Source organism: Fukomys damarensis, unplaced genomic scaffold (assembly GCF_012274545.1).
Source record: "Fukomys damarensis isolate Sample0158 unplaced genomic scaffold, DMR_v1.0_HiC HiC_scaffold_30, whole genome shotgun sequence".
NCBI lineage: Eukaryota > Metazoa > Chordata > Mammalia > Rodentia > Bathyergidae > Fukomys > Fukomys damarensis.
In genome coordinates, this window is record NW_022900942.1 from 59,707,561 (window position 1) to 59,728,955 (window position 21,395).

The 21,395-nt window shown below is 42.7% G+C and overlaps 1 protein-coding gene across 1 annotated transcript in view; it reads right to left on the minus strand.

Moving 5' to 3' along the window:
• Window positions 1-21,395, minus strand: part of Greb1l (GREB1 like retinoic acid receptor coactivator) — a 124,270-nt gene that overhangs the window by 31,928 nt on the left and 70,947 nt on the right. Inside the window, exons 11-15 of the mRNA XM_033757414.1 lie at window positions 20,760-20,945; window positions 15,261-15,587; window positions 14,213-14,341; window positions 13,509-13,643; window positions 11,163-11,360 (exon numbers count right to left, since the gene is read on the minus strand). Coding sequence (XP_033613305.1) covers window positions 11,163-11,360; window positions 13,509-13,643; window positions 14,213-14,341; window positions 15,261-15,587; window positions 20,760-20,945 — 975 coding nt within the window. The remainder of the gene's footprint in view (window positions 1-11,162; window positions 11,361-13,508; window positions 13,644-14,212; window positions 14,342-15,260; window positions 15,588-20,759; window positions 20,946-21,395) is intronic.

A 21,395-nucleotide genomic window follows, 5' to 3' on the forward strand; every position in this document is an offset into this window, starting at 1 on the left:
TACACAGTGTGAGAACTGTAATCCAGGGGGAAAAGTTATAATGATTTATTATTAATATTTAATTATATACTACTTGATATACAAAATGTTTCATGTGCCTTAAAAACTTAAATGTAAAAGACAAAACTCTAAAACTTTTAGGAAATTAATTATATAATTGCCTACATTATTTCTTAAGCACCAAAGAGCAAATGATTGATTTAAGGACTTCTACTTCAAATCTAAATACAAAGTAACAGGGCCGGGATTTAGCTCAGCAGTTCGGAGGCCTGCCTTGCAAGCTCAAGGAAACGAGTTCAATCCCTTGTACAAAAAACAAAAACAAAAACAAAAAAACCCAAAGTAACAAATTTGTAGCAAATGTAACTGAAAAGATTTTTAAAGTTTGCCCTACAAATCCAAAAGAAAATGAGTAAGACAAGTTTCTTGAAAGAAGAAAACCAAATGACCAATAAACCCAAATAAATAAGAAAAGGTATCCAACCTAATTTTGAAAAAAGAAAGTAAGGGCTGGGGATTTGGCTTGGTGGCACAGCACCTGCCCAGCAAGTGCAAGGTCCTGACTTTGATTCCTGTACCAGGGGAGAAAAATGAATATAAAGAAAATAAAAAATTAAAACCACAGTGAAATGGAAACGTACAAAATTAAGAAAAATTTTAAGACAAAACTGTAAGAAAGAAATGGATGAAAAAATACATATGTATGTCATTTCTACAAAAGAAACACAGGAAAAATAATCCAGAAACTAAAAAGATTAGTTACAGAGAGATGATAGGATTAAGGGTGAGAAGGGGCAGAAAGAAAGGGAGGATGGAGGGCCGGGGATTTAGCTCAGTTGTTTCACCACCTACCTCACAAGTGTAAGGTCCTGAGAAGACTGATCCCTGGTACAAAAAAAAAGAAAAAAAAAAAAAGCCTGGGAATTGAGAAGGTCGGGGAAGATCTGGAAGATTTCTGAATGCATCAGTGTGGGTAGCTCTGAAGCATAGAAAGAAAGAAGCAAACAAAATCAACCCAGGGTGGATCCAAAACAGACCACACTACTGGGGCGAGGATTAAAGGAACGAACCTAAGCAAAACAGATGGTGTTCTGTGGATACCATAAAGTTAGAGACAAAAAGGACTGTGTGTAGCAGTAGCTAACAAATTGGTTCTCATGGAGTACGAGTCAGCAATCGCAAATTGCTAAAACAGTACATCCATGAAGGGAATCACTCATGGGTAATGAGAAGCAGGTTTCTGTCAGTGGAGTGAGTCACAAATCAGGGGAAAGACGAAAATGAACCTTGTGGGGTAATTCTGGACTTGGAAGTCTCTGTGTGAACCCATTTTAAAGTATAAAAGTGAAGACTTGCAGACACGTGCACACGAGGTCAATCTAAGCTCCAGAGACACTGACACCCAGCAGCATTAAACACTCAGTCCTGGGGTGCAGCTTATCGTAAAGGCCTTAATTCTCAATTAAAAACAAAATAGCCTCAAAGCACTTCCAAAAGCCAAAGGGGGAAAATTTGAGCAACAAAACAATTGTGATGGTATTGGAAATAACCCATAAAATAAATACCCATAAACCACGCCAATAAAAATATATAAGTCAGCCTTTCCTTACTGATTTCAGTTAATAAACTCCTACTAGTAAATGGACAGAAAATGTCAGAAATACAAAGTCGCCAATTACGTAAATATCTCTATAAATTGAGGGCACATGAAATGTAAAATTGATGGCTGAAAGTTTGATGAGAAACAGAATATTAGCACAGTCTCAAGGCATTTCCACAAAATATTTTATCCCTTACAAAGAGGAAAATAGTAACTTTACAATGGAGAAAACTGGTAGACACAGCTTAATTAAGTGATCAGGTAAACATCACCAAAAATAAAGTTGACAGTGTCCTCCACGGCAAGATGCACTGAAAACACCGCATCATTTTTTGTGGTTTTCTTGCACAAAACAATCAGCTGTTCCCAAATTGAGAGGTGTCACAGAGAACAATTCACTGGTGCAGTGGACCCTGGAGTTACAACCGGCCTGATGTACGAACTACTTGGGTTATGACTGGAATTTTAGCTTTAACTTAGAATCAGTCTTGAGTTATGACCCAAACGCCAGCTGCCTGTGCTTCCAGAGGGTCTCAGATGCAGATTTAACCCTTAAAGAGCCCTGGTAGGAACATTTCCTGTGTGGGGTTAGGACACTGAGATCTGCCTGGGTACAGGAGAGAGACTCCGAAGGCTGTGCAGAGGATCCTGAGCCTTCACTGACCAGCTCGAGTTACCGCCAGACCTTGGGAAGGAAATGAGTTGGTAAGTCAAGGGTCCACTGTATTCACATAAGGTTTTGAAGAACGAGGAAAGACTGAAGGAATGTCACAGATTGGGGGAGGCAGAAGACAACACTGGAGTAGCGTGTTGTTCTGGGACATGAAGGGAGAGGGGCGTGGCCTTCAGGTAACAGAACTGCAGTCAGTGCCCACACTGACTTTCCGCCCTGGTAATTCTACTGTGGCTGTTACTTGTGAGAAGCAGCTGGGCGAAGGGTTTAATGAACTCACTGTTGCTCTCAGCAGATTTACCGAGACAGATAGTTACTCACATATAACTCACTAATTTATAGTGACGTTTAATGACTTTTAATACAGTCACAAGTTGGTCGGCGATCACCGTAACAAACAGAACATTTTCATCCCTTCCAAAGGAAGCCCACCACCTATACCTCTCACCTCCCCTGCCCCTTCACCCCTGTTGGAAATCATCAATCACCTTCTGGCTCCACAGATTCACTTATTTTGGAAATGTCACAGAAGTAGAATCATATAATGTGCCATCTTGTATGGTTACCGATATGCAATCTTGTGTGATTAGCTCCTTCTCCTTGAAATAACATTTTTACATTTCACTCACATTGTACTGTACATTAATACTTTTTATTAGTAATATTCCCTTGTATAGACATCCCACATTTGATTATCTATTTATTATTTAATGGCTTGCTGGATTTGAGCCATTCACTTTTTGACTATAAAGAATATTATGCTCGGGCCGGGGATTTGGCTCAGTGGTGCCACCTCCTGCCTTGCAAGTGCGAGGTCCCAAGTTTGATCTCTGGTACAAAAACAAAAGAAAACAAAACAACTGCTAGAATAGCCGGGCATAGTGGTGCACGCCTGTAATCTTGGCATGCAGGAGGCCGAGGCAGGAGGACCGCCATTAGTTTGAGACTAGCCTGTACTACCCAATGAGAACCAGTCTCAAAAGAAACAAACAACCAAAAAATTCAAACGAAAGAAAGAAAAAAGAATAATACTGCTTGGAACGTTAGTGTCTGGACATATTTTCACTGTCTCTCACTTCATACTGAGGAGTAGAATTACTGGGTCCATGTCTGACCATCCGAACAGCTATCAGTGTGTGCTGAAGTGGCCGTGACATTTCACACACCCCCAGCAGTATTTGACAGTTATGCTTAACCGTCTTTTTATTGCAGCCACCCCAGAAGGTTATGCAACAGTATCTCATTGTGCTTTTGATTCCCATTTCTCCATAGCTAATGATGCTGAGGCTTTTTTTTTTTCAGTACTGGGAATCGAACTCAGGACCTTGGGCTTGCCAGGCAGGCGCAGACCCACTGAGCTACGTCTCTGGCTCCCCAGGCTGAGACTCTTTTTCCACACTGATCAGCCATTCGAACATCCTAGGGGACCTGCCACTCAGATCTTCACCTACGTCCTAACTGGGGTATCTGTGTTCTTATCCACCTTATCGTCTAGTGTGTTAACACAACATATATGACTTTCAAGTAGTCTCTCCCATTCTGTTGGGTCATCTTTTTACTTTCTTGATGGTGTCTTTTGAGGCATACATATTTTTATATTTGATGTTCAGTTTATTTGTTAAAGTTTGTGTTTTTGGTATCATATCTAAGAAATCATTAATAATTAAAGTCATGGTGGGCCGGGGATTTAGCTCAGTGGTTCGGGCACCTGCTTTGCAAGCACAGGGACCCGAATTTGATCCCTGGTACCAAAAAAAAGCCATGGAGATTTATGCTTGTCTTCTAAGAACTTTATAGGCTTTCTTCTTACATTTAGGCTTTTGATCTGTCTTGAGTTGTTCTTTGTATGTGAAGTAGGAGTCAAACTTTTCCAGTTGTTCCAGAACTATTTGTTTACAAGACTATTATTTCCCCATTTAACTGCCTTGACCATAAAAGAGAAGGTTTATTTCTGAACTTTCAATTCTATTTCGATTATGCCAGTGCATTTCCCTTACTATTTTCTCTCTCTTTTTTTTTTCTTTATGTGGTACAGGGAATGGAACTCAGGGCCTTGAGCTTACAGGGCAGGCGGTGGTACCGCTGAGCCAAATCCCAGGCCCCTACTATTTTCTTTTGAACGTTAGGTGTTACAGGTATTTTGAATTTTCACATGAATTTTAGGACTAACTGCTCCATTTCTACAAAGAAACCAGCTAGGATTTTGGTAGGGACTGGATGCAATGAATTTACTGTTCACTTTTGGGAACACTGTATCATAAAAATATTAGTAAGTCTTCCAGATAATGAGCACAGATGTCTTTTCATTTATTCAGGTCTTCTTCAGTTTATTTCAACACAGATTTATAGTTTCAATATATAAGCTTTCAATTCTTTTGTTAAATTTATTCCTAAGTATTTATTCTTTCTGATAATAAAATGGAATTATTTTCTCAATTTCATTCTTGGATCCCTGTACCTTTTTTGTGACTTTTATGTATGTTTAAAATTATTTTTTAAATAAGATTTAAAAGAAGCACAATCATATCACATATCTGCAACTGAAGCATATACATTATTGATGGAAGCATAAATACAATAAGTTCGGAAAAAATTAATACTGTTCAGTAATGGAGAAAATGGATATAACCATGCATTAACAATTCTATTCCTAGAGAAACACTTTTACACATGTACAGCACAATTTGAAAGAGTAAAAATCTAGAAACAACTCAAATGTCTAGCACTCAGAATTTTTCAAAAATATGTGGCATATTGATAAGCAGAATATTTTTAAAAAGCAGTGAAATGAGGGCTGGGGATACAGCTCAGTGGCACCACACATGCCTCGCAAGCACAAGGCCCTGAGTGCGATGTCTAGTACCAAAAAAAAAAAAAAAAAAAGGCACTGAAATGAATAATTACAGCTGTACACAATAGCAGAATTGATTTCAGGGATACAAACTTGGGTTTCAAGCAAATCAAAGAACACTACTGGTTCTATTTACAAAAGGTCTTGAAGTATGTGAAATTAAATAATGTTTAGGAGTTGGGCTGCTGTGGCAAAACTAGAAAGCAAAGGAGAATGATAAACAGGAACACATTCAGGACAAAGGCTGCTTTGGAAAGGGGGACTTGAGGACAGGAGGGGTGTGGAAGTCTCCATTCTTCATTCTGGGGGGTGTTGGGTCTTTATCCTGTTGTAATGTTTTTATACTGTGGTTCTTACAAATCTGATCTATTTGATAATTTAAAACTTCTGTCATCGATGAACAGCAACTATTTTCTCCTTACTTTCTATTTTGAATGCTACAGGAACTGAAAGACCAGGGCAATAAATTTGTGTATATCCTTCAGTTACATGAATGAACTCATTACTATTTTTTACTTTTTTACTACTACTCTTACTATTTTTATTTTCTTACTTTTACTATTACTACCTTTTATTATTTTGTACTTACTGTTGTTATTGCAAAATAGTTTGGAAATAAGTAACATATATCCTAATATTTCCTCCCAATGTCTTTCAATATGTGTTTCATTGGAACAAAGACATTCTGCTATGTAAATGCAGTATCATTATTACATCTAATAAACTGAACTAACAACAATAATAACGTTTAATACATGATATTTGTGTGTCAGCAATTGTCTCAAAGCTGTTTTTTATTTCTTCTTTTTAGTTTGAGGATCCAGTTGAGAATTAACCAGGTGCTAGGGGCCCTGAGAAAATTAGGGAGATGCTGGTTAGAGAACACAAAATTTCAATTTTATATCATAATAATAAATTCAGGAGTTTTGTTGTACAACATGGGGATTATGGTTAATAACAATGTATTTATATATATGAGAATTGCTAAGGGTACATTTTATTCTCACCACAAAAATGTAAGCGAGGCAATGGATATGTTAATTAGCTTGATTTAGCCATTCCACAATGTATATACTTAAATAAAAATATCCTGTACACCACGATATAAATTTTTGTTAATAAAAATATAATAGAGCCAAGCATTACATTTAGCTGCCACGTCTCTTTATTCTTCTACTTCAAACAACCGAGCACCTGTACTGTCCTTTCCTTTCTTCCTTCTTTCTTTTTTCTCCATCTTTCTTCCATTTTCTTCCTTCCATTCCTCTCTTTTCCTCCTTTTCTTCCTTTTTTTTTCCTGATCTTTCTTGACATTGCTGGTTTTAAAAGTTAAGCTTTTAACCATTTGGATTTTTTTTTTTTTTTTTTTACTGGGTCTTGCTGTGGAGTTCAAGCTGGCTTTGAATTCATTATTTAGCCCAAGATGGCCTCAAACTCATGGAGATCCTCCTGCTGAGCTTCCCAAGGCTGAGATTACAGGTGAGTGTCATCACATCTGGCTTTCATACCATTTGGATTTGTTTGTGATCTTCCTTGTCATCAGACTCATATAAATGTTTTGGCCATGATACCTCATGGGAGACACCATGTACTTCCCTTTGGCCTGGAACCGGAGATACTAAGTGCTTGACTGCTGGGTAAGGTACTGTCTCTCCATAGTAAAGACATTTTCTCTTTGTACTTTCACTTTCTTGCAGCACCTGATGCGTACTACGCACTGTAGAACTGAGCTACACCCCTGGCCTCTCTTTGCAATTGTAAACCCATGTAATAATGGTATTTAGAGACCACGTAAATATTTGTTCTCCAGTGACATTTTACCCCGTGGTTTTAATATCCACTGATGATCCTTGCAGAAAACAGTGATTACTTTAGCAGTAATTATCAATAGGAATTTTGTAATCCTAGTCAATATTAACTGCACTCTCCTGTGAAGACAGGCTTTTCCCCTTCCCACTTCCCCGTCCCCTTCTATGTTTAAGCATTACTCTAGACCAGTGATGATGAACTTTTTAGAGACAAGGGCCCAACTGCAACCCTAACCAACTTGTTTATCACAAAGTGCCAATCCTGCAATTAAACCTGAACACTATAGTTTTAGTGTAGAAAAAACAATTCATACATTAACATCTTTTGTCTTTCTTTTTTTTTTTTTTTTTTGGTACTGGGGATCGAACTCAGGTCCTTGAGCTTGCGAGGCAGTCGCCAGAAGCGCTGAGCTAAATCCCCAGCACCATCTTTTGTCTTAAAAGAAAGGACCAGCCTGAACTACAGAGAGAGACCCTGTCTCAAGAGAAAAGTTCCTTTTCTCCACTGATCAGTCCAGCAGTTACAAGTCTACTTCTGGCAACAGTAAGAATGTTTAGAACATTTCCTTCCTTTTTCCCCTCAAATCCCTTCTGTGATATTGTTTCCCCTCCCTCCTTTCTCTCCTTTTATTAACTGGATGTGAGCTGTAGTACCAAATGCTTGGCTTTAGTGCTGGGTCAGCAAGAACGTCCTGGTTTTTTCTTCATCTCTACTTTCAGTCCCAAGGATGTGCCCTTTCTGCTCTGGGGGCTTCTCCCTGCTTTGCTGGCTGCTGAAATGGTTTCTTTAACGGAGGAGGCAAATAAAGGCAGGAAGCAGAGATCATGGACATTATTTCTCCCTCTGCCCCTACCCCTTTTCTCCCTTCCCAGAGGCCCTCCCTAAACCCCAGCTGAGCGCCTGCTGTACCAGGCCCAAGAGAGGCAGCAAACAAGGCTCTAGGGTGAAGGCAGCCTTTCATGGGATGAAAGAAATGGTCCCTGCCTTCCAGGGACCTCCCACTGGGACCCCAAAGAAGACAAGCTCTCCTTAATTAAGATAGAGGATGCGGAAACCCATCAAGGTGATTTCTTGGCAACTCTTTCCAATAGTTATGATATTTAGGAGGTATTGTAATGAATAATCTCCCACAAACAACTTATTCTGCCCTGGACAATATCTCTTTACACCTTAACATGTGTATAGGTTTTTCTTTTCTATCAATTGGTATGTGGTCTAAGAATGCAAAGACATTTAAATAGCAAGACAAATAAATTTGGGTGTAGTCATACTGTGGAATACAATACATTCATTAAGAATGTTGCTCACAGCCAGGCCTGGCAGTGCACACCTGTAATGTTAACACTCTGGGAGGCTGCGGCAGAAGATCGAGAGTCTGAGGCCAACCTGGGCAAATTAGCAACTTGGTGCGATCTTGTCTCTGAATACAAAAGGGGCAGGGATGTAGTTCTGTGTGAAGACCCTGGGTACAATCTGTAGTAATGCCAAAAAATGAAAAAATAAAAAGTATGTTGCTTATCATAGGCAGGGAAGAAAGGAGTTGTGCTAGGTAGAAAGCCATTTGTTAACAACAGAACTTTCACAGTGGTTTTCTTGAGTGGTGGGATTTCAAGGGTTCAACTTGGGGCCTCTGGCAGGCCAAACACACTACCGTGGAGCCCACAAATGTTTGTCTTCCTACTTTTATTTTTCAAGGTAATATCATAGTTATGTTTTTTTGTGACAAAAATGAATAATTATTTTATCTCTTTTTTTCCCCCTTTTTTAGAGCTGGGGATTGAACCCAGGCCTGGCACTTGCTAGGCAGGTGCTCTGCCACTGAGCTACATCCTTAGCCTAGAAAGCTATTTTCAGTACACAAAAGTGATGATTTTACAGCAAAAATTCCTGTATATATGCCAAAGCTGCATGTGATTAACTGTCAGAACAACACAACAACAAAAAAAGAACATGCTTTCCTCTGACTTTTCCAAATCTGTCCAGGACTCTGGTTTTTTCTAGATTCTAAGCTTATGTAACAGGTCACATCCTGGGACTTTTCTGAGGGATGACAATCTTTAAAAAAACTTGCTTCAAGCCAAGCGTAGTGGCACACGCCTGTAATCCCAGCACTCGGGAGGCTGAGGCAGGAGGATCACTGTGAGTTTGAGACCAGCCTGGGCTACATAGTGAGTTCCAGGTCAGTCTCAACTACATAGTGAGACCCTGCCTCCAAAAAAAAAAAAAAACAAAAAAACAAAAAACAAAAAACAAAAAAACTTGCTTCAGAAAAATTTGAGGTTGAAGAGAAAAATATGAGGTTTTCAGGAAGGAAGAAAGATCTGTATGACTTCATTTGTCAAAAGTGCAAGGTTCAATCCCCGATACCAAAAAAAAAAAAAATCTGATGGGGGGCCGGGGATTTAGCTCAGCAGTTCAGTGGCCTGCCTTGTAAGCGCAAGGACCCGAGTTCAATCCCCGGTATCCCCCCCAAAAAAGTGCAAGGTTTTCTTGAGGAGCCTGGATTTATTAGACAAGGTCAAAGAGCAAGTTACTGAGAGGCTATTTCAGGAAAAGGCTCTGAGATGATTCTGTCCCTCCCAACAGGTGCTGTGATGGGCCTGCTTGACTTGGGATATCAGATCACAGCAGACCAGACCGCAAATACTAATTTGAGAGGGGTGGCAATTTTCTAAATTAAGTTCAGGTAAAACACCTAACAAAAGAAGCCCTGTGTGGAAATGGCAACCATGCAGGAGATGCTGAGATGCCCGGTGACTGCCTGGGGCCACGGGAGCCCACCCATTCCTGCTAACGGAGGGGCAGAAAGCAAGCACAGAAGTCCGGGTAGCTGAGAGTCTCACACTCATGCTGGCTTCTGGGAGCGCTGTGACAGAAGGCGTTTGTCCTGTGTCACTTCTCACTTTCAAGTCAGTATTTCCAAGAAGTTGCTTTTATACCTTGGCACGTGGAGGTTAAAAAGGAGATTGTATTTCGGTGTCCTTAGCTGTGGCTGAGACGTCCCGTGTGCTGGTCACAGCCGGCAGGGAGGCTCACTCGGGAGGGGAAACCTATTTTTAGGCAGCTCATTTTGCTCCCAGAACTAACATGGGGAGGTTTTTACACAGCTGTGCTACCAAGTGCGGTCCTCAGACCAGGAACATGCAACACCCGGAGCCTGTCCCGGACCCACGTGAGGGGGTGGTGCACCTCAGGCAACACCACGCCCTGGTGATCTGTAGGAGGACGGAGTTGGAGACGATGTATGACTGGTGTGGAATGTTACGCACGTCTGGATTTTTGTTTCCTACCTATTTTCAAATATACTGAAGCTAAAATACGGTGGCAAAAAATGATTCCTCCTCTAGTTAAAATATATGTGTTTCTCCCAACTAAGGTATGACATTTATGATTTCCCTTTCAAACCTAGTTTCCTCAGGTTGGCATTTTTCAGCTGTACCAATTTCCTAAATTACACTCGGCTTTTTGTTTTTTGGTATTCAGGGATGGAACTCAGGTCCTTGTGCTTGCGAGGCAGGTGGCGGAACCACTGAGCTAAATCCCCGGCCCAACACTCGGCTTTTTGTGATCCTAGGCACACTTTATTTTTGATGAAGGATAATACCACAGACTTATAAAATTTTTGTTCTCTACCCTCTTACAATTTTCTGCGAATGTATTTTTCCCTGTCTACTTATTTTCTTACAGTGTTTGGGAGTAATTTTACATTTTTTAAAGGTTCAGGGTATGAAACTCAGGACCCCGAGCTTGCCAGGCAGGCACAGCACCACCACAGTGCCTCCTCAGCCCCTAACTGTGTTTCTGAACTGAGGCTCCTTTCCCTTGCTCAGCATCGTGGAGGAGAGGCTCTGATTTCTAGGGGAAGTGTGCCGGCAATGTGCTCAGCGGCTGAGAAGCCACGGTGGGACCTGAGCAGACGGGAGCTCGGGAGGCGGGGGCAGGCTCCCTGCTCTGCACAACCCTGCCCTTGCCTCTGGGAAACTCCTCTCTGTGAATGAACGGCAGGCCTAGTCCCGCGGAGCACGCCGACTCCCATTCACCCTTGACTTTGGGGGGAAATGGTAGAGAACCTCGAGGGAGGATTTATAGATCAGTATGAAGTAGCAATGACTGTTATTACTGAAGACCGTTTTGAGGGTCCTCTAAACGTGGGGATTAAGCAAAAGTAAGAGGTGTAGGGGACCTGACGCCGGGCCCCGCTGGCGTCCTCTTAGAAAGTTTGCTCTTACCTGATTGTCGAACCCGCTGCAGAGTCTGCTGGACCAGAACCTCTGATCTCGGGACAATGATAATGAAGTCCACTTTGCTGAAGTGGCCGAGGTCCAGGCTCTGGCTGCCACTGTCCGCAATGGCACACACCTGGGATAAGAGTTTTCTGGCAACTGTAAGCTGCGGTTGATAAATTTGGAAGGTTTCAGTATCTAAATCTAAAATTAAAAAGAGTTATAAGAACAAGATTAATTCACTTCTGTCCATGTAGGGACTTAAACGCATGGTAACTAGTGCTCCATCACCGAGAATTCTCACTTGTTTTCTCATCTGCTACTGAGTTTTAACAGATTTGCCGACTTCTGAAAACTTGGCTGAGAATACGAGCGCAGTTTCAGGCTGAGCCGGGACTCATCAGTGAACAGGGCAGAGCGGTCAGTTTTGGGGGATCTGAGCACAGGGGGCCATCGGAGCCCTGCTCCAACTGCAGGAAGGAGGTGACAGGGTAACTAGGATCCTGCTGGGCTGCTTTTCCAGATGGCACCGCAACAACCCTTCCTCTGCAGCAAGTCAACTGCAAGCAACACAGTCTGAAACTTCTTTTCTGGTGACTGCAGAGCGGAGGTCACAGAGACTCGACCCTCACTTTTCCTCCCACTCACTGGACTCTGCCAGCACCTGTGACCTGGCAGGACTGTGTTATACAGCCTGTGCCAGCACTGAGGCCAGGCCTATCTGGGGACACAGACCGGTGACACGGCCAGCTGGCCGTTCAGTATGTGACGTGTTACACAACAGTGTCCAGCTACTCCGTGCCTGTCAGGAGCCTTTTACTCAAGCTCTGGTGCATGCAAGGTCCACACACAGTGACAGGCAGGCCAGGCCACATAAGGGACACCTGAGCAGGCCGTGGTGTTGAGCTTTCAGCGCTTTCAAGGGTAACAAGCAACCCACTGCAAGCCTTGTCCCCACTGCCTTAAGGGATGCTTTTTTTTTTTTAAATCAGGAACACATGTTGGCATCTGACTGGAACACAATCACAACAGCCTAATTAACGTGTTTTAATTAACGTTTTCTAAAATCAAACGGTGATTTTTGACAGTAGTTGCAACACCCAGGTACAGTGGATACTGACTGATACAGCAGTCTCCCGACAGGCAAAGGACCATTAGCAGGACCCTGGGGTGCACATTTTAGTAGTAAGACTGGGCTGCAGCTCCATGTGGCACGGTAGCCTAGCATGTGCAAGGCCCCGGGTTCAATCCTCAGCACTGAAAAAAAAAAAAACCCAACAGGTTTTTTCCTACAAAAACAACCAAACAAAACAAGTCTGCCTTCTGACACAGCGGCCGTTTCCTTCATTTCACAGCTTGATGGACAGGGACTAAGCATATACATAAATGTGTAGGATTTACCTTCGCAGACTTTGAAGTTTGAGTTAATACCAAATTATCTTTAGCAACATTTCATAAGTGGGAGACCAAGGCTCTGTGCTTCAGTATATACTGGATCTGTCAGTACTCAGGGAACATTTAAATTCTGTACTTGTTAACAATTCAAAACGAATAGAAACACATTTTAGACAATCTGGTTGATCACTTTACTATCAAATACTATCCAGAAGTCAGAACATTTTACGGCCTGTGTTTGTATTCGTTTAAGGACTGAACTGATGCAAAGCCAGGCTACTTTTACTGCCCGAGGGATCCTCATGTATAAGTGATGCAGTCCCACAAAGGCAGGCCGAATGGCTGTCAGCCCTGGCCTGTGTGGGTCTGTTTCCTATCTACTCTTTCTCCTGTCCTTGCCGGTTTTCCCTGTCAATCAATGAACCAGGAAGGAATTTATCCCAAAGGAATCCAGTCTAACAACAGACTCTTCCCACCCGGCTCATGGCCCATGCTGGGCCCAGTAGGCAGAGAATGGGTTGCTATAGCTGCTCTGCCTGCCAGGAAAACGCACCCTCCCTGAGACTGTGTGGGCTTTACAAGTCGGACAGTGAGCAAAGGAGCAGGAGTCAAGATTCTAGGTCTCTCAGCAAGCACAGCGGCCTTCTGGGCATGGCTGGTGGAGCTAAGGTAAAAAATAAAACACTGAGAATCCTGGGACTTCTCAGGGAACAGAGGCCATTTAAGATAAAGTGCTTGATTTTGGTTTTAATTTTAGGAGACTTACTAAGAAGAAGGCCTTTGATCCAGGCCAGTGGGCATGGCAGTTTTCCTCTGAACCAGATTTGTGACACAGACAATGAGGGGCAGCCTGTTGTGGTCTACAGCTTGAGGGCTCCCCCAAACCCCGAGTGACTTAGCTTCGGTAATGTCTGTCCCAAGGACTGCCTTCCTCCTCTTGGGCTGAGGCAACATTACCCAGGTTTTGTGTGGGAACCATAGCAGCAGCCTCCTGAGGTGACACACATTCCCTGAGGTCTCCATTGAAAGGGGTGATCACACTATCGCCTCTTCTTCGTTGCATTTTTTCTAGCAGCCTGTCCAGGTCATCGCCTGTGTCAAAATAAAGTGGAGATGAGAAGTTTACAAAGAGGGAAATGCTTGTGTGCCCCTTATCACACTCTCCAGGGTGGGAGTTAGGCTGGGTTTGCACTGAGGTCTGTGGGTCAGCCAGCAACTCCTGTCAGAGTTTACACCTGGTGATCTCTACGGCAGTCTCTACAGCAAGGGCCATCCTTGCTGCTATCATCTCTACAACAGACAAACTTTCACATGCTGTTGTCTCCCTGGACCTCCACAACATCCGAAGCAGACAGAATGGGACAATCCTCCCTCGACATGACAAATGAGAACGCTGGGACGCAGGGAAAGAGAAAGGCGCATCCACGTCATCCACCAAAGGGGCCGCTGAGCCGAGGCTTTGACCCCCGGGCCACGAGTCTTCCCGCGGACTGTGCCTGCTTTCTGTGGTAACAGTCACAGGATTCTGGGGATAAACTATTCCCGGGAAAAGGTCAGCTGGCAGGCTTGCACTCTACATTCATCTCCACAGGCTAAGCTTTGGACTCAGACAGTCGTGCAGTCAGAGGCTGGCAGCGTTGCCAAGTCTTGCGAGCACTCACCTAATGATGTGGTTTTGAAATGTGATGCCAGGAAACTGACCTTTCCTGTGATGAGCTCATAACTAATTTCTTTCAAAAACTCACTTGTGGTGAGCATGCTCTCTGCCAGAGCCCGAGACTGATGCTGACCTGAAGAACAGAAAAGAGACGGCTCATCAGTGGAATGAATGCTCCCCAGATGTTAGTTCTAACCGCCACAGTCGGAGACAAGCATGGTAGACATTTAATCACATGACAGATGTGGACATCTTGTCACATGACATCTGAAATGCAAAGACAACAACAGAAAGTGTTTATAATAGAACGCTAGGTGATCAAGGGAGCAATGATGTACTTAAGTTTGTAATTGTGAAAATGTACACAGAAATATGTTAAAGACTGGGGAAGAGTGTGAAAAAGTATAAACTCGTTTTCTAGGATTATAAATACAAACCTGTCACTGTTTTTATTAATGAAACTGAAAAAAAATAATGTATCACTGTCTGGTGATGCTTCCTAAAAATATATACAATGCAGAAGGATGGGCAGACGGGTGTTTCCAAGGAATGAGCATGTGGCTCATTTGGTGGGAAAAGCTGAGCGCCATCCAGCAGAGAGTGGGGAGAAGCACATTTAGTTCAGACGGCTACACAGAACAGCGGCACAGAATGCGGAAAAGAGCCCTGCACGCTTGGTAATGTACTGACTCTCAGAAACAGTCTTTAGGGCTAATATTCTAGAACAGACTCTGCAGGGAGGAGGGGAGCTAAGTGTGAGCTAAGTTCTGGCCCTCTGACTACGGGGCACCGGCCATCTGTGGCACCGGCTTTGTCACATGTCGGCGTGTAATGTTTCCAAAACTTTTTAAAGACACAAATTACACGCGTCAAGGGTATCTGTTACATGAGTGAGCTTTGAAAGAATGCTCCCACAGCCAGCTGACAGGGGTTCTGGCCAAGCTGAGAGCGTGATGTGAGGGAGAAAAGAACAGTTAAAATTAGGAGGAAGAAGCCAGGTTGGAGCAGACAGATGATTGAATACATTAAATACACAATGCAGAATAACTCACCCAATACCACCACACAAAACTCATTTCCTCTGATTTTTGACGCACAAATTGCTACCACATAATCAGGGAGCCTTTGGTAGTGTCTCATTTCACTGAGAATCCGCAGTGTCTCTGAAATGCCCTCGGCCAAGGAGTTCTGGGTCACAATCACATGAACCAAGTCCGGGGACACACTGGCGATCAGCCTAGCAAGCCAGGGGAGCTGTCCCTGTGACACAGGGACGCAGGAGGCGCCCACTTGCAGGGCTCGCTCTCGCTGAGTGAATTCCTGCATGGCCTTCAGCATAATCTGCTCAAATTCTTCCCTGAGAGGTATCTGATCAGGACCTACATCAAAGAGAATTGCAACTAGAATTTTAAAAAAATCACCGGTGGAGACACCCACCCAGCCCCCAGTCTGCACTGGTCCCAAGGACAGAAACCCCGCTAACCACTTCCCATCGTGAAATTTCCTTCTCTCCCTCTTGTCTTAAAAAAAAAAAAAAACAGGCTTCTGCTCTCCTTTACTTTATTCCCGATCCCTTTAAAAGGGGATCTACGAAGAGAGAGACACTCGGTTCCACTGCCTACCCCGGGAGACCCTCACTGCAGGTATTGCGGACTGAACCCTGCAGCTTCACACTGAGCTGTATTTCTAGGCCTTTTAAAAAACCTTTTTCTGCCTGCCTTGTACGTTCAAGGTCCCGAGTTTGATCCCTAGTATAAAAAAATTTTTTTCTTTGAATTTTGAGATTCGTTCTAAGTTGCTAAGCTGCCCCTGCTGGGCTTGAACTTGTGACTTGAATACGTGCCGTTATGTCCAGCCAGGTAGCAGGATTCTTGACTTGATAACCTGGCATGAGGGACACTGTTAATGACTAATAAAATAAGCCAAACTACTGGTGCAAAGTTAAAGTCTCAGTCATTTCTCATTTTATTTACTGGTACTCTAAAAAACACTTCAGTATGTTATATTTATATTGAATTTTGAAAATAGAGTCTTTATGACTATTAATTAGTTATAACTACCAATCTATATGTTAGCCCCGTACTTTCCCCAGATACAGAATGCTTTCATCATCTAGTTATTTCTTGGTGCCCTGGATTGTTACATATGGTATTTGGGCTGGGTGTGGTAGTATACACCTGTATTACTATCAGCAGTCTAAGAGGCTGAGGCAGGAGGATCACAAGTTCAAGCCCAGCCTGGGCAACTTAGTGTCTCAAAAGAAAAAAAGAAAGAAAGAAGAAAGGAAGGAAGGGACATTTGGCCTCTTCCTCAGCTGTAGAGAAAAGTTTATACTATTGACCTACAGTAGGGGATTAAAAAAAAAATTCTCTTTAGAAACTCAACCAGTTTTTTTTTTTGTTTGTTTTTTTTTTTGGTTTTCTGAGACAGGGTCTCACTATGTAGTTGAGACTGACCTGGAACTCAACCAGTCTTTAAAACAAGATAAGCAAGTCAATGTGTGGCATTCTAGTATCACAAATTAAGATGTCTACATTTACTTTCAATTGAAACCAGTGAGATATATTCACTTCTTCTATTTTATCATTTCTTTTGCTCTGTGAATCTGAGATTTGAAACCCAGGCTCCCATCAACAGACACTGACTCTGAAGTATTTGTGATCTGAGACCAAGCCTTGGCTTCAAAACCCAGGGCAAAAATCCCCTTATGAAAGAACCCAGCAATAAGGAACTGGACTTCTCTCTGGTACCTTGAGTGATTAGTCACTCCTACTGGGATTTCAGTGGCCTCTTGGGCCCTACCAATCTTTTCTGGGAAAGTAAGACAATGAGGGGGTTTTGTACTGTTTTTAAAATAAGAGAAATTAAATAAAATATGATCCATTTCACAAGTAAATAAATTAAAGAACATGGCTTTTCCAGAATTGGTTGGGGGTCAGGTAGAGTTAGAAGAAAGGGATCTTTATAGACGTGTTTCTTATCTTTGCCCAGAACGAGCACGGAGTCGGTAATGCTTAGTGTCAAGTTCATACGTATGTCCTCCCCTCTGTGACCTAGGGGAGGTGACAAGGGTGCTGGTTTCTTCCCCAATCTCTTGGGTATTCCCACTCGGCCGTGTCCAGTGGGCATCACTGTAGAGGTACATACTTAGGGAGCTCCGAGTGGCTGGACTTGTCCTTTCCCATGATAGGAAGGTGGGGGTTAATGTTTTCTTTCACCAGAACACAATAGCTCCAAGCAGGTGGCCTTGACTCCAGCTCCCTCTCTGTTCCTCATTGACAACTGAAGGCTCAGAGGCCTGGTTCGTAGTTGTGATGTTAAGGCCCATTTCAAACCAGGAATGGCGCCAGGGATTTAGCTCAGTGGTTCTGCTGCCTGCCTCACAAGCACAAGAACCTAAGTACGATCCCCGGTACCAAAAAAACAAAACAAAACAAAACAATACTAGGACTGAGCAACACGTTCTATTAGGGAGAATAAAAAATCCCAAATATAAAGGCATTGTGGGAATTAGCCAACATATCCTCAGCAGTCTCTGTGATCATAAATTTCACTTTTGAAGAGTTTTGACTGAATTACTATTAGGGATCAAAAAATAGGGGGAGAAGACTCCAGGTTAAGGGAGGGAAGAGCTCTGTTATGAGTAAAATGCTCTGCCGAGCCTGGTGGCGCACGCCTGTAATCCCAGCACTCGGGAGGCTGAGGCAGGAGGATCACTGTGAGTTCAAGACCAGCCTGGGCTACATAGTGACTTCAAGATCAGTCTCAATTACATAGTGAGACCCTGTCTCAAAAAACAAACAAAAGCAAAACACAACAAAAAAGTAAAATGCTTTGCCCTCCACTCATCCACGCTCACTACCTCATCCTCAGACTTTACAAGCTGACTGCAGTAGCCTTTTTCCATGGTTTGCAAGCCTGACAGGAGTAATTTTTCCTTCAGTAACCGATCTGCAGTGACTCAGTGAAGCCCAGATGTCAGTTCCCACTGCTTTTCAGATAGAGCAAGTCTGACAGGAAGACAAGGTTCTAACAGACCCTCTAGCCATCTTTGGCTTTGTTGATTTCATACCTACTTCAAAGGATTTTCAAGGTTGGAAATAACAGACAAAAAATTTTAAAAGTAACTGTTGTGGAAAGGCCTGTTCCTTCTAAAGAATCTTGGTTTTCTTCTTCTCTATTACCTCTACATATTTGGGCCACAAAACTATCATCACCACCCTTTTAGAAGTTTAGACTTTTTTTTTTTTTTTTTTTTTTTTTTGGTACCAGGGATCGAACTCAGGTCCTTGTGTTTGCAAGGCAGGCAGTGGAACCACTGAGCTAAATCCCTGGCTCTAGAAGTTTAGATTTTTAAAATATCTATTATATTTATTCTGGTTGCTTCTAAAAATCCCTGAAGGCAAAAAAAAAAAAAAATTTTTTTTAACTCCTGAATAGTTGGTTGAAGGATAGAGAAATTCCAATGTACAAAGTTTAGATTAAAAAGAAAGCTAGCCAGCATGGTGGTGCATGCCCGTAGTTTCAGGAGACAGGGGATCACAAGTTCAAACTCAGCCTAGGTAACAGTGACTTAGTGAAACCTTGTCTTGAAATTTAAAATATAAAGGTCTGGCTGGGTGTGGTGGCACACGCCTGTAATCTCAGCACTCAGGAGGCTGAGGCAGGAGGATCGCTGTGAGGAGACCAGCCTAGGCTACAAAGTGAGTTCCAGGTCAGTCTCAACTATATAGTGAGACCCTGTCTCAAAAAACAAACAAACAAAAAATATAAAGGGCTGTAGAAGTAACTCAATGTGAAGGCTTGGGTTCAATTCCCAGTTTGAAAAAAAAAAAAAAAAAAAAGAAAGAGGAGGGGAAGAAAGAGCTATTCATATTGGACATTTTGGATGTCCCAACTGATTGGGAGTAAAATCCTGGAGAGAACTGATCCCGCAGGCAGAAAAGTCTGTAATTAAATTGAAATTTTCTAAGATAAGAGCTTTCAGTCACTTAAAGAAAGGCATTTTGTTTTAACTATGTGGTTTATTTAATTAACTCAGACTCTGGTTTTTTAAATCGTTACCAAGGTTGAAAAAAAATTATACAGTGATCAATCCCAGTGGCTCAGGAGGCTGAGGCCAATTTGGGGAACTTAGGAAACAACATCAAAACAGATGGGGATGTAGCTCAGTGCACAGGTCCTGCATTCAACCTCCAGTAATAAAGAAAGAAATAAAAAAGATATACTGATTGGCTTGTTCTATGAACTTAAAAAAAAACTGACTCTGGGTGCATCGAGAAACTACTTTCGGGGTTAGAAGACCATCCACAGTCCAAAGTCAGTGTGCAGCAAATTAGAGGTACAACACCAAATGAGTTGTAAAGCCAAGTGTTTTTTATAATTTTATTACCTGCCAACAAACACAATCAGCAAATCCTAGGTTTGTCCTGAGAGAGTTCTCCTGGAAAATCTTGCAAGTTCCAGAAGCCCACTTCAAAGAGGAACCCGTATCAGGTTGCCTGTCTGGGAACTTGTAGTTCTAGCCCTTGCTACCCAAGGCTACAAAGGCTAAATCTGGCTTGCTGAAAGTTTTGGTTTTTGAACACTGTTTTATCTCAGTATGTTTATTATTTAGCACCAGAGTTTTTTCCTTAACACTAAAAAAATATCATGAGAGCCAGGGATTTAGCTCAGTGTCACTGCGCCTGCCCGGCAAGCACAAGGTCTTGAGTTTGATCCCCACTACGGGGGTGGGGGGTAGATCATGAGAGTGCATATGAAATTATTTATGTATAATTTTATATCTCAAGTATTTTTCTAAAAGAAATGAGTGGCTTGATTCCTGGAGTGAGTGTATAATCAGGCTGCATATTAATGGACTGCTGCAGTTTGCAAAATAAAGGGCATTTCTATGTAAATGCTGCCAAACAACATCAGCATTGTCAGGACACCTGCTGGACCCAGTGAGGCTGAGGGGCAACAGCAATAAGGAAAGCGAAGGGTTCATGACCCATGCAGCTCCCTTACCTAAAGCCTAAAGAACCTTGCAGGGCAGCCCATGGTTACCGCTTACCTGAAGGAAAACTTGGGACTACATCAAAGGGGTGTACCAGAAGGAAAAAATGGGTGTAGAGGCAGCAGACACACAAAGTAAGAAGGGTAACTGGAAAAATGGAAAATCATCATCTAAAACAATGGCCATGCTAGCTAGCATTCCACATGGCAGTTGAGCTTTCAGGAAGGTGGCCTGGCCGGGCTCCCCAGGAGAAGGGGGCCAGGACACATCCGGGGTTCTGCCTGCATTGGCTGCTTTGAAGCTCCAAGGACACTAGGTGGAGTAATTCATCTCTCTTAGGACCCAAAGAAACAGAGCCAAGGAAGGAAGCCGAGCCACGGAGGAGAGCAAAGGGCAAAGCTGTAGAGGATGGGGTTAGAGGGGAAGAGTGCTAGAAGTGAAAGAAGGAAAACAACAGACAGGCAGACGGGTGAGCATGAGAAAGAAAGGAAACAGTGCCATACAAAAAAGAATAAAAACAGCCATCAGCAAATGATTATGGAAGATAACTTACCAAGCCTCACAAGATACTGTATCGTCAGAAGGATCATGTTTTCTACACTCAGGAGTTGGCTGCCAGTCAACCCTAATTGTTCCAAATCTTTGTTTTCCAACTGTGGAATCTTGTAGCAATTCACCAGCAGCGGACTCACCACAATGTCACCAACATTTCCATAGAAATAGGGTAAAGTGCCATAGCCTGCCCCAACAGAAGCAGATCAACACAGTTCACCATTGCTTTCTGCAATTCAACATTGCTTTCCGCGATCTAACCTGGGAGCATACTGCTGAATGAGGAACAAAGACGCTTAACAAAATTCCCTGCCCTCCGACATTGCTACCAAAACAGACAAACTGCTCAAATATATCCAGCCTCTGGAATTCACCTCAATGCTCCAAATTCCATCTCTATATTAAATCAGTTGAAGCAAAATATTCAAATCACTTTTCTGTTTCTTACAGAAGGGATCTGTTAATATTGTATTGCTGCCACCAGGCGTGGTGGTGCACACCTGTAATCTCAGCACTCAGAGGCTGAGGCAGGAGGATCGCTGTGAGTTTGACACTAGCCTGGGCTACACAGTGAGTTCCAGGTCAGCCTCAACTACACAGTGAGACCCTGTCTCTAACAAACAGACAGACAAACAAA